General features: G+C 42.4%; 1 protein-coding gene across 1 annotated transcript in view; it reads right to left on the bottom strand.

Moving 5' to 3' along the window:
* The window catches only part of spega (striated muscle enriched protein kinase a), a 45239-nt gene that overhangs the window by 11295 nt on the left and 17106 nt on the right, over positions 1 to 16838 (bottom strand). Inside the window, exons 3-25 of the mRNA XM_062414584.1 lie at positions 14795 to 14945; positions 12717 to 13580; positions 12063 to 12517; positions 10667 to 10813; positions 10133 to 10315; positions 7682 to 7845; positions 7202 to 7290; positions 6853 to 7028; positions 6557 to 6734; positions 6334 to 6407; positions 5928 to 6086; positions 5650 to 5839; positions 4851 to 5074; positions 4641 to 4760; positions 4449 to 4553; positions 3923 to 4129; positions 3704 to 3827; positions 2952 to 3124; positions 2460 to 2572; positions 2151 to 2319; positions 1567 to 1666; positions 568 to 768; positions 43 to 100 (exon numbers count right to left, since the gene is read on the bottom strand). Of these exons, the coding sequence (XP_062270568.1) occupies positions 43 to 100; positions 568 to 768; positions 1567 to 1666; positions 2151 to 2319; positions 2460 to 2572; positions 2952 to 3124; positions 3704 to 3827; positions 3923 to 4129; positions 4449 to 4553; positions 4641 to 4760; positions 4851 to 5074; positions 5650 to 5839; positions 5928 to 6086; positions 6334 to 6407; positions 6557 to 6734; positions 6853 to 7028; positions 7202 to 7290; positions 7682 to 7845; positions 10133 to 10315; positions 10667 to 10813; positions 12063 to 12517; positions 12717 to 13580; positions 14795 to 14945 (4424 nt within the window). The remainder of the gene's footprint in view (positions 1 to 42; positions 101 to 567; positions 769 to 1566; positions 1667 to 2150; positions 2320 to 2459; positions 2573 to 2951; positions 3125 to 3703; positions 3828 to 3922; positions 4130 to 4448; positions 4554 to 4640; positions 4761 to 4850; positions 5075 to 5649; positions 5840 to 5927; positions 6087 to 6333; positions 6408 to 6556; positions 6735 to 6852; positions 7029 to 7201; positions 7291 to 7681; positions 7846 to 10132; positions 10316 to 10666; positions 10814 to 12062; positions 12518 to 12716; positions 13581 to 14794; positions 14946 to 16838) is intronic.

Here is a 16838-nt window from a genome sequence, read left to right as displayed (position 1 = left end):
TACATAATGATTGCGCACTGCAGTCGGAAGAAGCACACGAACCTCCAATTCCATGACTGTTGTTTTTTTGGCCATTCTTTCCAGCATCTCCTCATGACATCTTAACACAACAGTTGAGGAAAATAAAACACACGGGGCTGTGACTTGACTGCAGAGTCCAAGTGGTAGGTGCACGAGAAATGAATTATAAATGAGCCAAACTCCCACACATCCTATCTCTTGCTAATTCCACTCATCGGCGATGAGTCACTGAGAATGATGTGGATGTGCTGCGCTTCATTCATGCCTCCAGGGGACTGCGGAAGACATTAGGATTAATGTCTTGGAACTTTAGTGTCCTCCGGATGCATCTAAATGTACTTTTAGTCCACAGTGAAGCAGACTGAGTTTGAAACAGAAAGGCAGTGCTTTTTTGACTTAAAGATGTGAATATGCTTGTAGAAAATCTGCACAGTATAATCTAAAAAATGTTCTTCTGTTTAAAGATAATGCTAATATCTGAAGGAAATATCTGAAGCAGCATATTTAACTGTGATAACACCTCCAAAACTGGCAATCAAAGGATACAATTCTGTTATGAGCACCACCACGTTCTTCTTCTCAAAGGCATCGTGGAAATAGAGAATCCTCTCGTTATCCAGCTCAGACAGCAGGTCCATCTCTCTCAGGGCCAACGCTTTCCTCTTTCCTCGTGCAGAAATGAACTTGGCAGCCAACTCGGTCTTGCCCTTCTTCTGATTCACCCTCTTCACATAGGAGAAGGCCCCCCTGCGTAGACAGTCGTGACACACAGACGCATGACATGGATTGAACACACGCCAAATTTATTGTACAGTATGTTAATGTACAAAATCAAATAAGGAGTTATAGCTTTTTGTGGTATAAATGGATTTAGATATTTTAGTAAATCATTGGGTTGATGGGATGTTTGAACATTGTTTTAGATACAATAAAAAGAGATCTGAAGGTACTTCAAGAATGGCGACCGAGAATCCTTTTTATTATCTTGGAGTCAACAGAGTACTCCCTTAGAAATTTCAACCTACTGAGTATGGATATTTTACTTCTTTCTATTCGATTTAATAACAATAATATTAATAATACATTTTTTTTTTTTAAATAGGTAGAGTCACTAGAAAAATATGGAGAGGCAGAGGGGATCATATAATTACCTTTAATCCTATTTGCTTGTTTTTCTGTGGTGTTTGTTTTCAGTGTATGAATCCCATTTCTGAGTTTTGTCGCTCTGTTTAATAACTAACGCACATCAGCTATTGGAAAACACATTTTCCTGTCTGCCTGTTCTGCCTTTCCGATTGCTCCACAGTTCACAGTAAATGGCCCTCTCCACCGAGTCAGACAAAAACAAATCATCCGTCGGCTAATGTATTCTCTCCACTCAGGCTGGTGACTCATCTCTCGTTTTCAGGTGTGACTCCCCTCTCTCCCCTCTCTCCCCTCTCTCCCCTCTCTCCCCTCCCTCCCTCCCTACCTCCCACAGCCCGACCCTGGGCGCTCAAACTGCTATTAGCTGTGTGTGATTGGATGCCACACATACATACTCACCTTCCTATCTCTTTGTGGATATCATAGTAATCTGTCAAACGCCTCATTTTCCTCAGAATGGTTCCTTCGTCTTCCATTGGTTCCTCTGCTTCTTTTCGTTCTGCAGGGAGAATGAACATAGCCATTTTTACTATTTTGTGTGTGTGTGTGTGTGTGTGTGTGTGTGTGAGAGTGTGTGTGTTTGGCTGTAAATGTATGCCAGCAGAGTGACAGATGGTTTCATATTGTAGTATCAAAACACCTTGTGGTCCCTCCCATATGGTGTAGATGTATCTAGTTCATACTGGTATGTACTGCTTCAGGAAATATAATCATTATAATTATTAATAAATATAATTTAATTCAAACTAAATGCTGAGAATCACCAGAAGATGGAAGAAAAGCTGGTCATTAACTTTTGGAGCAGGTCTTTGTTTATCTCTCATTACAATATAATTTCTATGATTCCCAATGCAGAAGATTGGCAAACATCTCATAACTTTCTTCTTTTTAAGTTTCACTATCATTTCAACTGGGATCAATCTGTCCACATGCATATTTTGCGTGTGGATACGCTGTTGTTGATGTTGCATTGGACTGCAGACCTGTGTGAACAGTGAGCTCAGCCTTGCAGGAGTTGGAGCCGGCCAGGTTCTTCGCGGTGCAGGTGTACACGCCGGAGTGTTCGGGCTGGGCGTTGAGGATCACAAGAGAATATTCCGGGTCGTCGTATACAAATGTGAAGTGGCTGCTCTCAGATAGAAGCACGTCATCCTGTAACAGACCAATTAACTGTTAATATAGTTTGAGATAACGCTAATTAGACCACCAATTTCAACTTCACATTTTGTCTAGCAGTCATTTCCATGCTGTTAAGGCGCACTGGGATAAGAAAAAATGGTCAAACATCGCACCTTATACCACAGAATGTCCGTGTCAGGTTTCCCTTCAACCACAACAGCCAGACGGGACATCTCCCCAACATGCACATCCACATCCTCCATGATGGTTTCAAACTTAGGAGGCACTATGGAAGAATAATTAAGATTACACATTTATGCATCTGTGTAAAACATAATAGACTGAATGAGAGCAATTATTTCCTGTCTTCATGCAGTAAATAGCCTAAATAAATACAAAAACCCTTGATAATGCAGATGTTTTTATATTCTTTAATCCCAATAAGATCCCACTTATGAGGAGGCAGGACTCACAAAAAAGGAAAGTCTTCTTTCCAAAACACAGTCATTTTTAGAGTTTGTTATTCTAACATACGATACTCAAAAATAGCTTAACATAAATTACAAGCAGCTTGACATTTACTGCGGCCAGTGGTGAGTAGTAAGTTCTTTGGATTCAAACAAAAAAATCTAAATTTATCATGACAGTGCTCCATTTGAACCAACCTGCCATAGCGAGCTGAAGTGTGCAGAGGTCGCTGCCAAACTGGTTGCTAGCGGTGACCACCAGTTGGCCAATGTCAGTGGTCCTGACCCGCTGAAGCTTTAGGGTATGTTGATCATCGTCAGGCATGCTCATCTCATACATCCCCGGTCTGTTGACTAATACCACTCCCCTCCTGGAAAAGACAAGAGGGAATACATTCCAGTTATAGCTGCAGGCTGTAATTTTAGGTTTGGAGAAACATTTTTAAACATTCATTACAAAAATACAATCAGCAATATTGAGGCTAATTTACTTCCGTGTACAATACACACTGACAGCCTTAAGGAGGAAAAAAAGAAAATGAGACAGAAGAAAGCTCTCTTCCAAGAATTTGTAGAAGTTCACAGAGAGCAAGTGGAGCTTAAAAGTCAAAATCCTAAATTTAGTCAAAACAGCGCAACACTTCATGCTTCTCAGTCTTAATCCTCTGGATACAGACTTCTGCTAGTCTTCTGTCTGTAAAGGTAGGATACGCATGATCACAGGTGTACAAATCAGTCTCTGAAGAGTTTAGAACTGGGATGAAGACCAGAAAGTATCTGGCTCCATAGAGAAGTCTTTTAAAGCTGCTTTAGTGTAAACAAAGACTCAAAACTCGTCAGTTCAGCACCGACTGATATATAACTTCGTCCTGCAGAGTGATGTAATAGTAATGTATTAGTATTCATCATACATTTTCCTCTGATTTGTTACTGTGGATGGAGGAACTAACCTTTTCCAGGTGACAACTGCATGCACATGGTTCAGTGTGATGGTGATGCTCGCAGGTTGGTTCTCAACCACGTAGACAATGTCAGGTTTGTCTGTGATGATTGGTGCTTTCCTCAAATAGGGTCCTACACAGGTCAAACATTTTAAAAAGACACTTTCACAACTTTAAAATTCATTTTGGATCAGTGCAGTGACTTAAAGCCTTCTTTAGCATTGGTACCTCTGTCCAGGAGCTGGACCAGGTCAGTGGAAGGTGACGGTTTGCTTAATGTCTTGCCAGTAGACGTCAGGACTCTGAAAGCGTAGCGGACTCCTTTGGACAGGGAGGTGACGGTGTAGTTAGCTTCCCTCAGGTTTGTCGCTACGACAGACCACTGGATAGATCCGAGAGGCTGCTGCTGAACCACATACAGCAAGGAGCCAGTGTCTGCAGACATATGTAGTGTTTAGTTTAAAATATCTGGATGATAATAAAACACATTGACAATTGCTTAAAGTGGAGAGAGAAAGGATTTTGTGTTTTCTCAAATCTGTGCTGATGACATATGAAATCCTAAAGGGATTAAAAAAAAACACCTCAGGCTCGAATGAAGGAAAAGAAACAACCCAAACATGCAAGTCTATAAATAGCATTTTTATGTAAATTACATTTCTTTCAAGCCTGCAGGAAGAATGTGTCACAAAAGAAATTACGCTGTATCCAATCCAAAAATAAAATAAGAATAATTGAAACCTGAAGAACTTACCAAGTGAAGAATCAAGCTTTTTTGGTTTCTTCCAGCTGAGGCTAATAGTTTTCCCTGTAATGGCCTCTATCACTGGAGGACCATCAGGCGGATCAGGAACAATATCTGTTTTCAAATAAATATATATAAATAATATGAGGGAAATTTAGTATTTTGATAATTATCACATTAAACATAATCCTCCATCCCTACCTGTGACATATAGGTGTGCATAGCAGGCAGCTTTGCCCACTTTGTTGGCGATGACGGCCTTGTAGACGCCCCCGTGAGCGTGACAAGCGCTCCGAATGACCAGATTGTGGACATCCCTGTCTGGAGAACAGACACACAAGATTCTTATTTACCATCTCCCCCTCCTCTAAAAATGCCTCCGCTTCATTTGTGATTGGCTTCTTTGCTTACGCTGGGTCATTTTGCGTTCTTCGCTGCTCTCGATAGGCTTGCCGTTGTGGTACCAGGCGATGGTTGGGTAAGGCAGGCCCGCCACCTTGCATTTCAACACCACCTCTTTGCCTTCATTCACTTCCACATCAGCCAGAGGTTTGACAAAATCTGGCATGGTCCTCCTCTCCACTTCACTCTCTTCAGGCTCCTCAGGGATGGAGGGCATCTTCTCCAACTTGGCCCTGGAGGAAAGAGATTGGTGTTAAAAACCTGAGCATTATGAAAGATGCTGGTACTCTTATCTCCTTGTCTCCTACACTACCATTGTCTAATAATTTAACATTTTATGCCAGATCTCTCTTTTTGGTTTATATTCTTCATGACGTATTTAACCAATATTCTGTTGTGTTGGTTTTTCACCCATATTTTGCTTTTTGTTTTCCATGTTATGTATTTTGTTTTGTTGGTTTTACAAAGAAACATATTCATTATGTTCATTGTTAACATTACTTTGTCTATGACATACTACACTGAGTATCATCTAAAAAACTTCAAGACCTGAGAAAAAAACTGTCGAATATTATCTGTGAACACCTGCTCTTTTGAAAACTAAACTGCAAGACTGACTTCTTTATTATGGTTTTATATTTCATTCCCTGTCAGTCATTTTTAAGGATTTCCTTCCCTACTAAAGCAGGTCTCTTTGCCCTTTGAAAACAAAAAACTCTCCTTTGAATTTAATACCGAAAGCCTATCAAGCCTTTTCTATGACACAATGGCTCACAGAGATGTTTTCCATATGAATGACTTTTCTTACATGGGCGAGGAGATGGCAGCTCGGGGTTCTTGCATGTAGAGCTCAGCGGTGCATTCAGACTTCCCGTGAACGTTTTGAGCGACGGCGGTGTAGAAGCCCTCGGTGTCGCTGCTAACGTGGCTGATGACAAGCAGGTGACGACCCCCTTCTTTGAGGACGTGAACATTATCGCTTTCCTCCACTCGCGTCTCTGAAAGTGCGTCGCATAAAAACAGTTATACGAAGCATATTACCTACATGCACTGAATATCAGATTTAAGACTGGACTGGATTCTTACCAAAATGCATCCAGGTGACTCGAGGAGGAGGCGATCCACTCACTTTGCAGTCAAAACGGGCGGTGCGGCCTTCTATCACCTCCAGGATGTCTAGTTTGCGGGTGAACAGAGGCTCTCTGGATGGAGTGACCTGAAGGCTCGCACTTGAGGTCAACTCCTCTGCAAATGAAACGACACATTTGTTTCAGGCTTTAGCAGAGAGATTTTTGGAACCTTTATTTGTGGCCTATATTAAAAGATTTTTCTTGAGACAAGGATTCTTGGAGCAGCAACATATTTTTTACTACTAAAAGACAAACCAACCAAAACACAAGACCTCAACCATAATGTCCATGGCAGAGGTAATAAAAACAGACTTATTTAACCCGTATATTAAACAACTGGGAAAACACTGTCTATAGTTTACCTTTGGCAGTGCTCAGCTTGCAAGTGTATGTCCCACTATCATCCTCATGTACTGAATTCAGCAGGAGACGGCACCTACAAGTCAAATAAAGCAAAATCAAACAATTTAAAACAGGATTTGATGGGTTTTTTTTCAATTTGCATGCATCATTTAGGATTTTAAATCTTCCCTCATTCCAGGTTTCCATACACTACAAAAAGGTTCTTCAGCCACATGAACCAACCTCTTGCCGTCAAAGTGCATCTTGCAGTTGAGCAGCGCCGGCTGGATCAGCTTCCCATTGGACAACCAATCCACATCGACATCTGGGGGTCCTGTAATGTGACACTCGAACATGGCCGACTCTCCGGCCCTCACCACCACATCTGTCACCTCGATGGTGATTTTCAGCGCTGTTCGTCCTGCAGCTGTTGATAAAACAAAACAAAAAATCACAAAAGGAATAAAAAATGTATAAATATTACAAGATATTTGCTACAACATGATTAAACTAGATACATTCAATTCCTCATTACTCACCTTTGACCTCCACTCTGCACTCGACCTGCTTGGTTCCATACTCGTTGATGATCTTGCAGACGTACAGTCCGGCGTCAGACCTCTGAGCTGAGCTGATTCTCATTTCACCGGTGCCATCGTCTGTCTCTCGCAAAGCAAAGCGCCCCGCCGTCTTTACTGTGACTCTGTCCTTCAACCTGGGTCAATAAAAAGTGGCTGTCACAGTCATTTATGCTCAGGTGTTTAATAGAGGGTGGTGTGTGTGTGTGTGACAGCATAACAGTCCGTGACCGTGAGTAGCTGAGGTAATCGCTTAAAGTGTCTCCTCTGAGGTTGGTGTGCAATAAAGCTTTCAGGAGAATTATCTTACCAGTAAACCATAGGTTTGGGCTGCCCTCTGACTTTCACCGAGATGACAACATCTTGACCTTCAGTTACCCCCTGGTCACATGGTGCCACCTTTTAAGGAATTACAGCATAGTCAAATATAAAGCTTTTATGGTTCAAGGGTTTTTTTTCTCACAACTCACAACCTGAATTTAACTAAACATATTCACATTTGAATTAGTTACAGCAGTTCACATGATAAACATTGTACCCAACATCAGCATGTTAGCTTTATCAGGTCCTTTCACTTATTTTGGTGATGGAGTGATAAATTGTCAGTGGATATTTTTGTGGTATGACGAGTGAAAAGATGCATCAACATTGTTCTTGTAGCCTGCAGCTTAGTGCTTTAGGTCAGAGCAATATTTGATGAAGCATCCACGCATCTACGTAGTTGTTGGTTAGTCAGTTCAGATCAGATTAGATTTTTTATAAATCTGGAGTTATTCTGAGACTCTCCTACCTGAAAAAAGGGAGGCTCTTTAAAGCGGACACTTTTAGTCAGAGCAGGCAAGTCCCCGACCTCCATCACCTCCTCCTGAGGGTTCAGGTACTCCTCATCAGACTGGATGGGACCACTGACTTCCAACGGCCCGGCTGGTTTCCCACATTGAATGTGGGTCATCTCTGAGAGAACAGAACATATGTATAACAGAACTTCACGCAGGCTGCTCTCCATCTAATTCACTTTTACTTGGGTTCATGGAAAAGTCAACTCTGATTTGCACACTTCTTAATTCCAGTAATTAAGTTCAAATGTCTCTGAAATATGGTTAACCTGGCACCAGGGTGGCTTGTTAAACTGTTGGGTGGGAACAATCTGTCAGAGCTCTGATGTTTACAGTCTTTGCTTGCTTTTCTGTAGATTACTATCTTTGCCAAGATGAGCAGTTGGCACCATGGAGCGGTGAGTTACTGTAGAGATGTGTAGGCCATGTGCGCCCACATATACTCACACACATGCATGCACCGAGAGTAGGGACCTCTCTGATGTGACCGTAACTGAACAGATAATGAATTAATCCCTTAATCCCTGACCCAATCATTCGTTTATTCCCATGGAGCTCCAGAGCAGACACTGTGTCTGGACTCCTGGCAGCTTCTACTGAAGTCAGAATTAATTCACAGCCGGATAGAGAAATATAAAAAACCCTGTCCCTATTTGGGACTATTTTCTCTTTCTGCTTCTGTCCCTTCCTTTTTGTCTCCACTGCTCACATTCTCTGTAAAAACTTAAACTCAGACATCTGGCAAAAGCAGATAACGCTGTGACATCGGGCTGGAAGTTAATAATATCCATTGGCTGAACAGAACTGAGACGTGTCCTTCTTTGACGAGAAAACAACAGCAGAGCGGACAAATAAAAGTGTAAAAATACTGTTGGGAAACTAACTCTATAGACCAAAAAGAAAGGAAACAAGCTCATGTGCTGGAAGCTGCTGGTAAAACGAGTCAAACACAGGCTTGGCCATGTGCACGAATGCTAAAAAATACATATAGACACAAGTATGTACGCAAGAACTGAGCTCAAGCAATAAAAAACGCCTCTCCTCAGGAAAAAAAGAACTAAATTATTCAGTTTAAGTAGGTAGGTATCTGCTGAGTTGTCATTACAGTGGCAATAAAGAAGAAAAATACAACAAAATAACCTACCTAGAGTCACATCTCTGAGCGGCGTCTGTGCACCGGGGGGATAACTCCCGAGAGTATTTACGTAAACCTGCCAACTCTTACACAACTGCTGCACAGCCAGAGCCAGCTAACCTTCCCTTTCAGTCTCATCCTCCCTCTGTCCTCTCGTGTTTCCCCTCACTGTTACATCTAAACGTCCTGAATCTCACACTGAATAGTTGAATATTTGATTTTTTAAAAAACGTTTCTATTTTAATAGACTCAAATAAAGGGTGATGATATTGAGAAATAAAAAAGAACAGCAGGGAACTTTATACTTAATGTTTTATGCAGAAATTGCAAGACTACAGTGTTAATCTACCTCACCATGTTGAGGTTTGACATTCTTTATAGTCTGTAAATCATCCTCTCCCACTATTCTACTCTGCTTCCAGTCAAACCAGCTAAAATGACTCATAGTAATCTCCCACCACATTTTGACAACTTCTGACTCCAAGGCCCGCAGCGTGAAATCTAGAGAGATGACAAAACTCCATGATTGCAGCATTAATCTCACACAGGGACATAAAGCAGACTGCAATTACCCGAGAGAACAAGAGGGAGGGTGGCTAAAAATACTCCTGCAAGTTAGACTCCGCTGGCCTAATATGGCAACGCAGGCCTCGTGCTGCTGGGGAGACAGTACCAGAGTGTACGCTCACATTTGTTGACAAAAACCGGTGGAAGTGCAGGTTGCATTTACATGAGCTGAATCAACACGGTGCAGCGGTTGGCCTGCGAGCTTTCCACCGACACTCAGCACAGCAGCCACATTTAAAACAGAAACCTTGTCCAGAAAGGAATATTCATATTGTTTACTCCTGATTCTGAATGCCATGCCTGTCTTTGAGACTCAGGAGACCTTTGTGTGACAGGGCAGGTCTGCGCTTTTTGAATCTGCACTGAAGGGGAGCTCAGTGCCTTTAAGATTTAATGGGTTGCCATGGTAACTATCGCTGCGAGGAGCCCCGGTCGGGATGCTGAGCTCCAGCAGGCCTTTGTAGTCATTAAGACAGAATGTCAGGCGGAGGAGGGCTGGCGGTGGATTAAAGTGAGTTTGTGTGTGAGTCAACGTGTTCATGTATTTCGAGAAGAGCATAATTTTCATGTGATGTGACGACGTCCCTGTGTGTTTATTTAAATGTATGTTACATGGTTGTAAATGTGGCACTGCAATACTGGTTTTAAAAGGCAAATCCCTTTCTGGTGTTGGGATATCTTTCCATCTCTGGCCTCCTCTCACCTGATTGGATGGAGAGCACGGCGCTGCAGGATGCTCTGCCCGCGGTGTTGACAGCTGTGACACAGTACGACCCCGCGTTGTTCGGCCTCATCTGCTTTATCACCAGACTGTGCCTCTCACCCTCAGCTTTAACCACATGGAAGGCATCGCTCCGTATCTCTACATTATTCTTCTTCCATGTTACTGAGAGAGAAAGGCAGAGGACAAAAAACATTCACACTCAACTGAACCTCCCACAGAAAAAAAGCAAATATAGCACAATCCGACTTACAAAGATGTGCAATGAATACAGCTCATTGTTTTTGGTTTTTAAAGCGTTTTTTCCCCTGAAAAATATTTTAGTGCTATTTTTTTAAGTCCCCACATAAAAATGTGTTTTCTGCTGCATAAAATCCCTTTTCACCTAACATTTTACAGTAAACAATTCCCTTAATGAACCAGTTTTCATTTATTTTGATATCACAAGTCAGAAATTAGTTGCAACATCCTTCGCAAAACTGCTTTTTCTTGTGCAGCTGATACTCTAAACTGTACCTGTGGGTGGAGGGCTGCCAGTGATGATGCACCTCAGCGTGACCTCGGAGCCGCTGGGTGTCACAGTGTCCTCAAGAGGCCTCTCGAACCCCGGGCTCTCAGCTGCCTCCTCATCAGCAGACATGTAGGAGTCATCAGATGAGCCGCCTGGAAACAACAGTCAGGTGTGTGTGTGGAATAGTTGTGTATTATGTTACTTGGATTCGGAAATGGGTCGGGCCCCAAAATTAGTCACAAGCTAGTTTCCTTCTATCAATAAGTCTGGGCCCTGCAGTAAGGATTCATTTAACATGATGGCTGTATATTTGACTTTTTTGTTCAGTTTTAGACCCACATCTGCATTGTTTTGTATTTGAAATTATCTTTTTATTTGTATTGATTTAGCCAAGCTTTGGCTTATGGTTTTCCAACAACAAAAGTTACATGTTCTATCTGAAAATTAGCACTAGCATTATCACAGTTGACCACAGACTGTAAATGCACAGTGCTAACCAAGCTAGCAACTAGCATTAGGGTCAGTTCCACCTGTTTGTCCAATTATGATGACTTCTGGCTCCAAAAATCCAAAATGGCGATGGTCAAAATGGCAAAATCCACAAGAGTCCGCAAGCCAAAAAAACCCAAATGATGCTTACATTTACCTTGCAATCATTGAGAGCTGGTGAGCAACCAGTTGGGAACTACTAGTTTTCATAATAAAAAAGACCCATTTTTAATTTGCATTCTTAAAGAAAACTGCTTAGTCCATAGACTGCAGAAAACATGTGAACATACTTTTCTGTGGGGAAGTCAGTGGTTTGGTTTCAGCTGCTGAGATGAGAAAACACCAATTTGGGCAAAGTCAAGTCCTATTGAAGTAAAACTTGCCATACAAACAACAGCCACCAGGTCAGTCAAAGCAAAAATGCCCCACAATATACTTCTTCTGTCATCTTTTATAAAATGGAAATACCTCCCAGAAAGACATTAGAAAAAAGGATATTAGCTGCACAGACCCTTCACACAGAATCACATCACAATCGCACAGATTTATTCCACCAATTTCCGTGCAGACAAATGATTGAGTGAGTGATCATAATGCCTTGTGGCCACGAGTCAAGTCAAATCAATCTATTTATATATCGGCGAATCACAAAGAGAACTTATCTCAGGGCACTTTTCAAATAAAGCAGGTCTAGACCTTACTTTTTAATTTACAGTTACCCAACATTCCCTACATGTGCAAGCACTTGGCAACAGCTGCAAGGCATACCTCCCCCTTAATGGGAAAAAAACCTTTAGCAGAACTGGGCTCTAGGTGGGCGGCCATCTGCCTTGACTAGTTGGGTAAGAGCCATGAGGGGAGCTGCTTCCTAACGCACTTATGCATCAAAAATTACCATAAAATACCTCCTACCTTCATCTGGTGACCTGGGTTGAGCAGACCGGCCTTTCTTGCTCTTGCGACCTCTCCCCTCCTTCCTCCTGCCCTGGTTTCTCTCATTGCTCCTGTCCGCAGCACATTCTGTCTCCATGGGTTCATCCTCCACCAGGAGAGTGGGAATGGTCATTTTCAAGGCAGGAGACGTTCGCCCCACCTCCGCCTTCCTCCTTTTCAGGAGAGGGCTGACGGAAGGGGTGGGCGACGGCGCGAGCCGAGGTGGTTTGGGTGGACACTGGAACCCTGGTTCCCTTGCTGTTACCGGGAACACTCTCATCACTGTCGGGCTGGGTGATCTGTGGTCGGCTTTGTTTTCCATTTTGGTGTCCCTCTTTGCATTTGTTCCCTGGTCTCTGGGAGAGGATGAGGGTTGTTGTGACGTGGCAACAAGAACGTCTTTGTCATCTGTCGGAGAGCTTTGTGGGGTTTCCCTGCATGCAAAGACAAGAAAACTGTTATGCAATTCTGACAAGCATAGAATAAATATTAGATTACTGTAGAGTACTGTTAAATAAATCTTCATTTTGTTTCCAATTACCAATCTTTACAGAAAATACACACAAACAAAGACATGTTACTTAATTATTTAAAAACACACATTTATAATCACCAAGATAATTTCCTCCAAACCTGGTGAGTCTTGTCCTTGTGGCTGTTGGCAATGGTTGCCCTGGTAACTGGTGAACTGGTGCCGTCTCCATGGTTACAGAGATTTTCCCTGTGCTTCCTTGTGATGAGCTATCCAGTGGTTTCCCCTGTGAATCTGGCTGTGTCATCTTATCCCTTTCAAGGTTGTTGCTTTGATTCCCCAGATCATTGCCTCTGGCCTGCTGAAAAACCAGCAATCTGCTCTCCCCTTCCCTCTCTCCAACTTTTCTTCCCTCCAGAGCTTGCTCCCTTGCCTCCAACTTTTTAACCACTTGGGGAGGGATGGGTTCTAGCTTCCTTGTGGTCAGCCTGTCTTTCTGTGTCAGCTGCTCAGTGGAATATGCCTTCTTCAAGCTCGGTTTCCCAACGAGCTTCTTGATCCTCTGGAGCTCTTCGGTGAACTTGCTCTGGTAGCTCTGGACCCTCTGGGAGTAGCTTGTTTTGTCCTCCCATGAGGAGGCCCGTTGCTTGAACGCTGTTCGCTTCTGGGCAGCATCGTGCTGGACGCGACCCTCCTCTTTGCCTGGGCCGACTGCCTTCTTCCCACTGTCATCGGATTCGCAGGAAGCTGCCCGTCCCAATCCTGAAACAGATGCTCCAGGCAGGTCCACGCTCGATCTTCGCTCCTCAAAAGCCCGGACCTTGTCAGAGATCTTGGGCCCTGCACGAGCCATTTTGGGTGTCATGACAACATTGTTAACACTAGATGCCTGCTCTGTCTTAGAGGACTGGATATGGGCATCTGAAGGTTTTTTATCAAGGTCTTGGTTTGGGGTACTTATGGCGGTTTTGTGTGTACTGGGGACGCGGGAGGAGAGCCCCTTTGATTCGTCAGCAGATTGAGTCCTAGAGAGGTGAAAATTGAGGGGAAATGGAGGTGTGAAATTAGAGCTGTAGTGCAGTTACTGGAGGCTTTGGAGGAGTAATAAAGAATCAGATGAATGTCCATTTGTGTCATTTTGTCTTATTATGTTTTCATATTCACCAGTGAGTTCCTTGTGTTTTGTCTGTGCTATTTGGGTCTCAATTTTAGACACATTAGACAGTGTAAAATTAAATGGCAGAGGAAATAAATAGAAATAAAATGATGTTACCCACATGTAAGAACTTCTCAAGAATTTAATCTAACTGTGGTGAAGTGGAAAAACCACAAACTAAGACAGTAATAACTTGAAATTGTTGGCTTGTTGCAGCAACAAAACAAATCAAGGTTTACAACATGAGCTCTTACAAAATGCCAGAAAAAGTACCCCTGCTTTAACTTCAAATACAAAAACCTTCATGCCTAAAAACAAACAAACCTGTAAATCACGTGATCATTAATTAATGAGAACATTCATGCTATTATTAGCTTGGATCAAAGCTAGCAACCCATGCATGCCACGGCAAACCTATAAAGATATGATGTTAATCCAAAAGTTGTGGGGGCTGCTCTGTAAAAACATGCAGTGGGTAAGAAGTGTAATCACAGTTTTCAGAAGTGCTAAATAATACATATTAGTAGAGTTGTATTGTCTCTAATGGCTATAAGAAACATTAACAATGATATTTGTAAAACTTGTAATCATTGTTAGATTGAAATCAAACCACACTCACAGCAACAGAAACACTGAGTCAAAGGAAAGTGTGATATCAAAATAAAAATGGGAAGTAACAACACTGTATGAAAACCCTTGAATTTACAAAACAAGAGTAAAAAAAATGTGTAACCTTAATAACTGATGACATATAGAATACAATTTTTGCAAGTTGGGTCTATGGATGATATTATTTCTTGTCTTGTGTGTCAGTTTTCTTTATGAATTGGGGTTTGTGGCCAGTCTTTTTGTTTTTCAGTGGAATCCTTGAAATAAAAAGTCATGTGCTATAACGGCATAGAAAATGTTCTCCCTCTGTAGAGGCTGAACATGCTCCCATAGTAGTCGCTGCCTACAGAAACACTTTCCTCTGACCCCTGAACTGGTCGGGCCAGGTTAGCGTGAGACGCCCGGATCAGTGGTTCCACACCCAGGTGACGGACAGGGGGGGGCCCCTCTGCGGGACCCCCACCGAGGGCTTGCCTGGCTTGGTTTGTTGGGTCCAAGTGAGGCCCTGGAGGGCGTGAGCCCAAAGCCCGGAGCTCTCGCTCCACGACAGGATCATAGGCGCCTGGGAGGGTGGCCCTGCGATCTGAAGCATCTGGGTTATAGTCCATCATCCTGCCTCCCTCACCTGGACAGAGACAGAGAAAGATGCTTGATTGAAGTTTGGTTATGCTCAACAAAAAAACACAATGTCCTTTCCATTGTTAAGAAGTGTTCTTTAAACTGCAGGAAGAGGCCAGAACACAGAAAGATATAAGCCAACAGATAGAACCATGGAAATAAAATATTGTGGGAGGGGGGCCCTTAAAGAGAAAGGAGATAAAATGGCCTGTTTTCAGACAGAGGCTGAACTAAGGGGCTGTGTAAGGGGTCAGTATAAGATAAATAAGGAGTTTTGTACACTATAAATCATACAAAGACATTCCTGTAGAACCCCAGATTAAAATTATAGAGCCAGAAATTGATATTATTTCCCCTTTAATCCATTTGTGGAAATTTAACTCATGCAGATAGTATGTATTTTGATGACTGTATTTATTATATATTTGTTATATGCAACAAATGGTGATCAACTGGTTAACAGGAAGAGCAGCACTCCTGAGCTGGTAGAATGATAGTGATAGAGTAAAAAGCAGTGAAGGAGCATCATTAAGCATAAAAAATGGCAAGGTGGATAAAGAGTCTATTGATTGCCTGAAAACAGGAAATGAAACAGAAAGCGTGAGGGCTACGGTGTGGAGCGTGCACCACTTAAAGAGATCCTCCCCTGTCACAAATCAGGACATGATTGACATTTTAGTGATGAGCAACGGAGACAGGAATGCTTTGGCAGCGAAAAGAGAGAAAGAGCAGTCAGCATCTTCCGTTAACGACAGAAACCTTAAATGAGTGATGGAGTCTGGGGTATAAAACGACACACCCCCACTGCAGCCACATGTGATACTGACCCATGATAAGAAACCATATCAGTTTCTCGTAAAGAAAATAAAAGCACAGAAATCTTTTCAGAGGGGTCATGACAGAAAAGACCTTGACGTGTTGAACTTCAAATTTTGAAGCTGAACGTCAAGATCAAGCTTTAGGTGCCGTTCTTTGAATCTAATGTGTATCATTTTCACAAACCATCTCATTTCATTTATGTCTGCCGGAGTGACACGAGCTCCAGCACAAATGCATCATCTGAGATGAAAAAAAAAAGATGTTTTTTTTCCCCTTCATCAAACACGCCATTTTAGTTTTTGTATGCAGCCAAGGCAACCAGAGTGTTCCTTGAAGAGAACAAATGATGTATCACCTCTTCCCTCCCTCATTTGATATTCTCTTTCTATATTTTTTTTTCGATCCTTGTCTCTAGAGGGACGTGATGAGGGCGTAGTCAGCCCGCCAACACGAAAGCTTAGAAAGTGCGAACACCGTGTACGAGCGAGGGAAGAATATAAAATTTCTTTGTGGTGGAGGAGAAGGGTGTCAATATCTCTGATCTATATTCAGACGTCCTGTTGCCTGGTCAAGACTGGGTGGTGAGGGCATGCAGGTTCCATTACGCCAACGCACCAACAGCACTTAAGAAAATTAGTAAGTGCTCTGTTGGAAATCTGTTTTATCCGTGCTAAACTCTCAGGAAGTTGCTCATTAGGCTACAGTTCAACCTGATCTCACAATGCCTGCCACTCTAAGAAATCTTTTGTACATTTCCATTTTTGACCCCTGCATTAAGAGATCAAGAGCAAGTGAATAAACATTCCTCGCCTCCGTTCTTGTCAAAAATATCATCAGACTTTACTTCTTTGAAATCATTAATTAAGCAACAGAGAATGAATCGAATTAATGAATCTAAATTAAATTAATTAAATAAGAAATAAGAGTTTATTAGTTGCAGCCTGAACGGATATACTGAGCAGGGTGATGCAGTAGTCTGTAGCTTGATAGTGTCATATTATGCCATATTAATGGGCTTCAAAGTGGAGCGGTCATTGATTCTCTCGGTTTCCCAAGTGGCATCATGACAACAGTGTTTCTG

This window comes from Scomber scombrus, chromosome 24 (assembly GCF_963691925.1).
Source record: "Scomber scombrus chromosome 24, fScoSco1.1, whole genome shotgun sequence".
NCBI lineage: Eukaryota > Metazoa > Chordata > Actinopteri > Scombriformes > Scombridae > Scomber > Scomber scombrus.
This window is presented reverse-complemented; position numbering and strand designations above follow the sequence as displayed.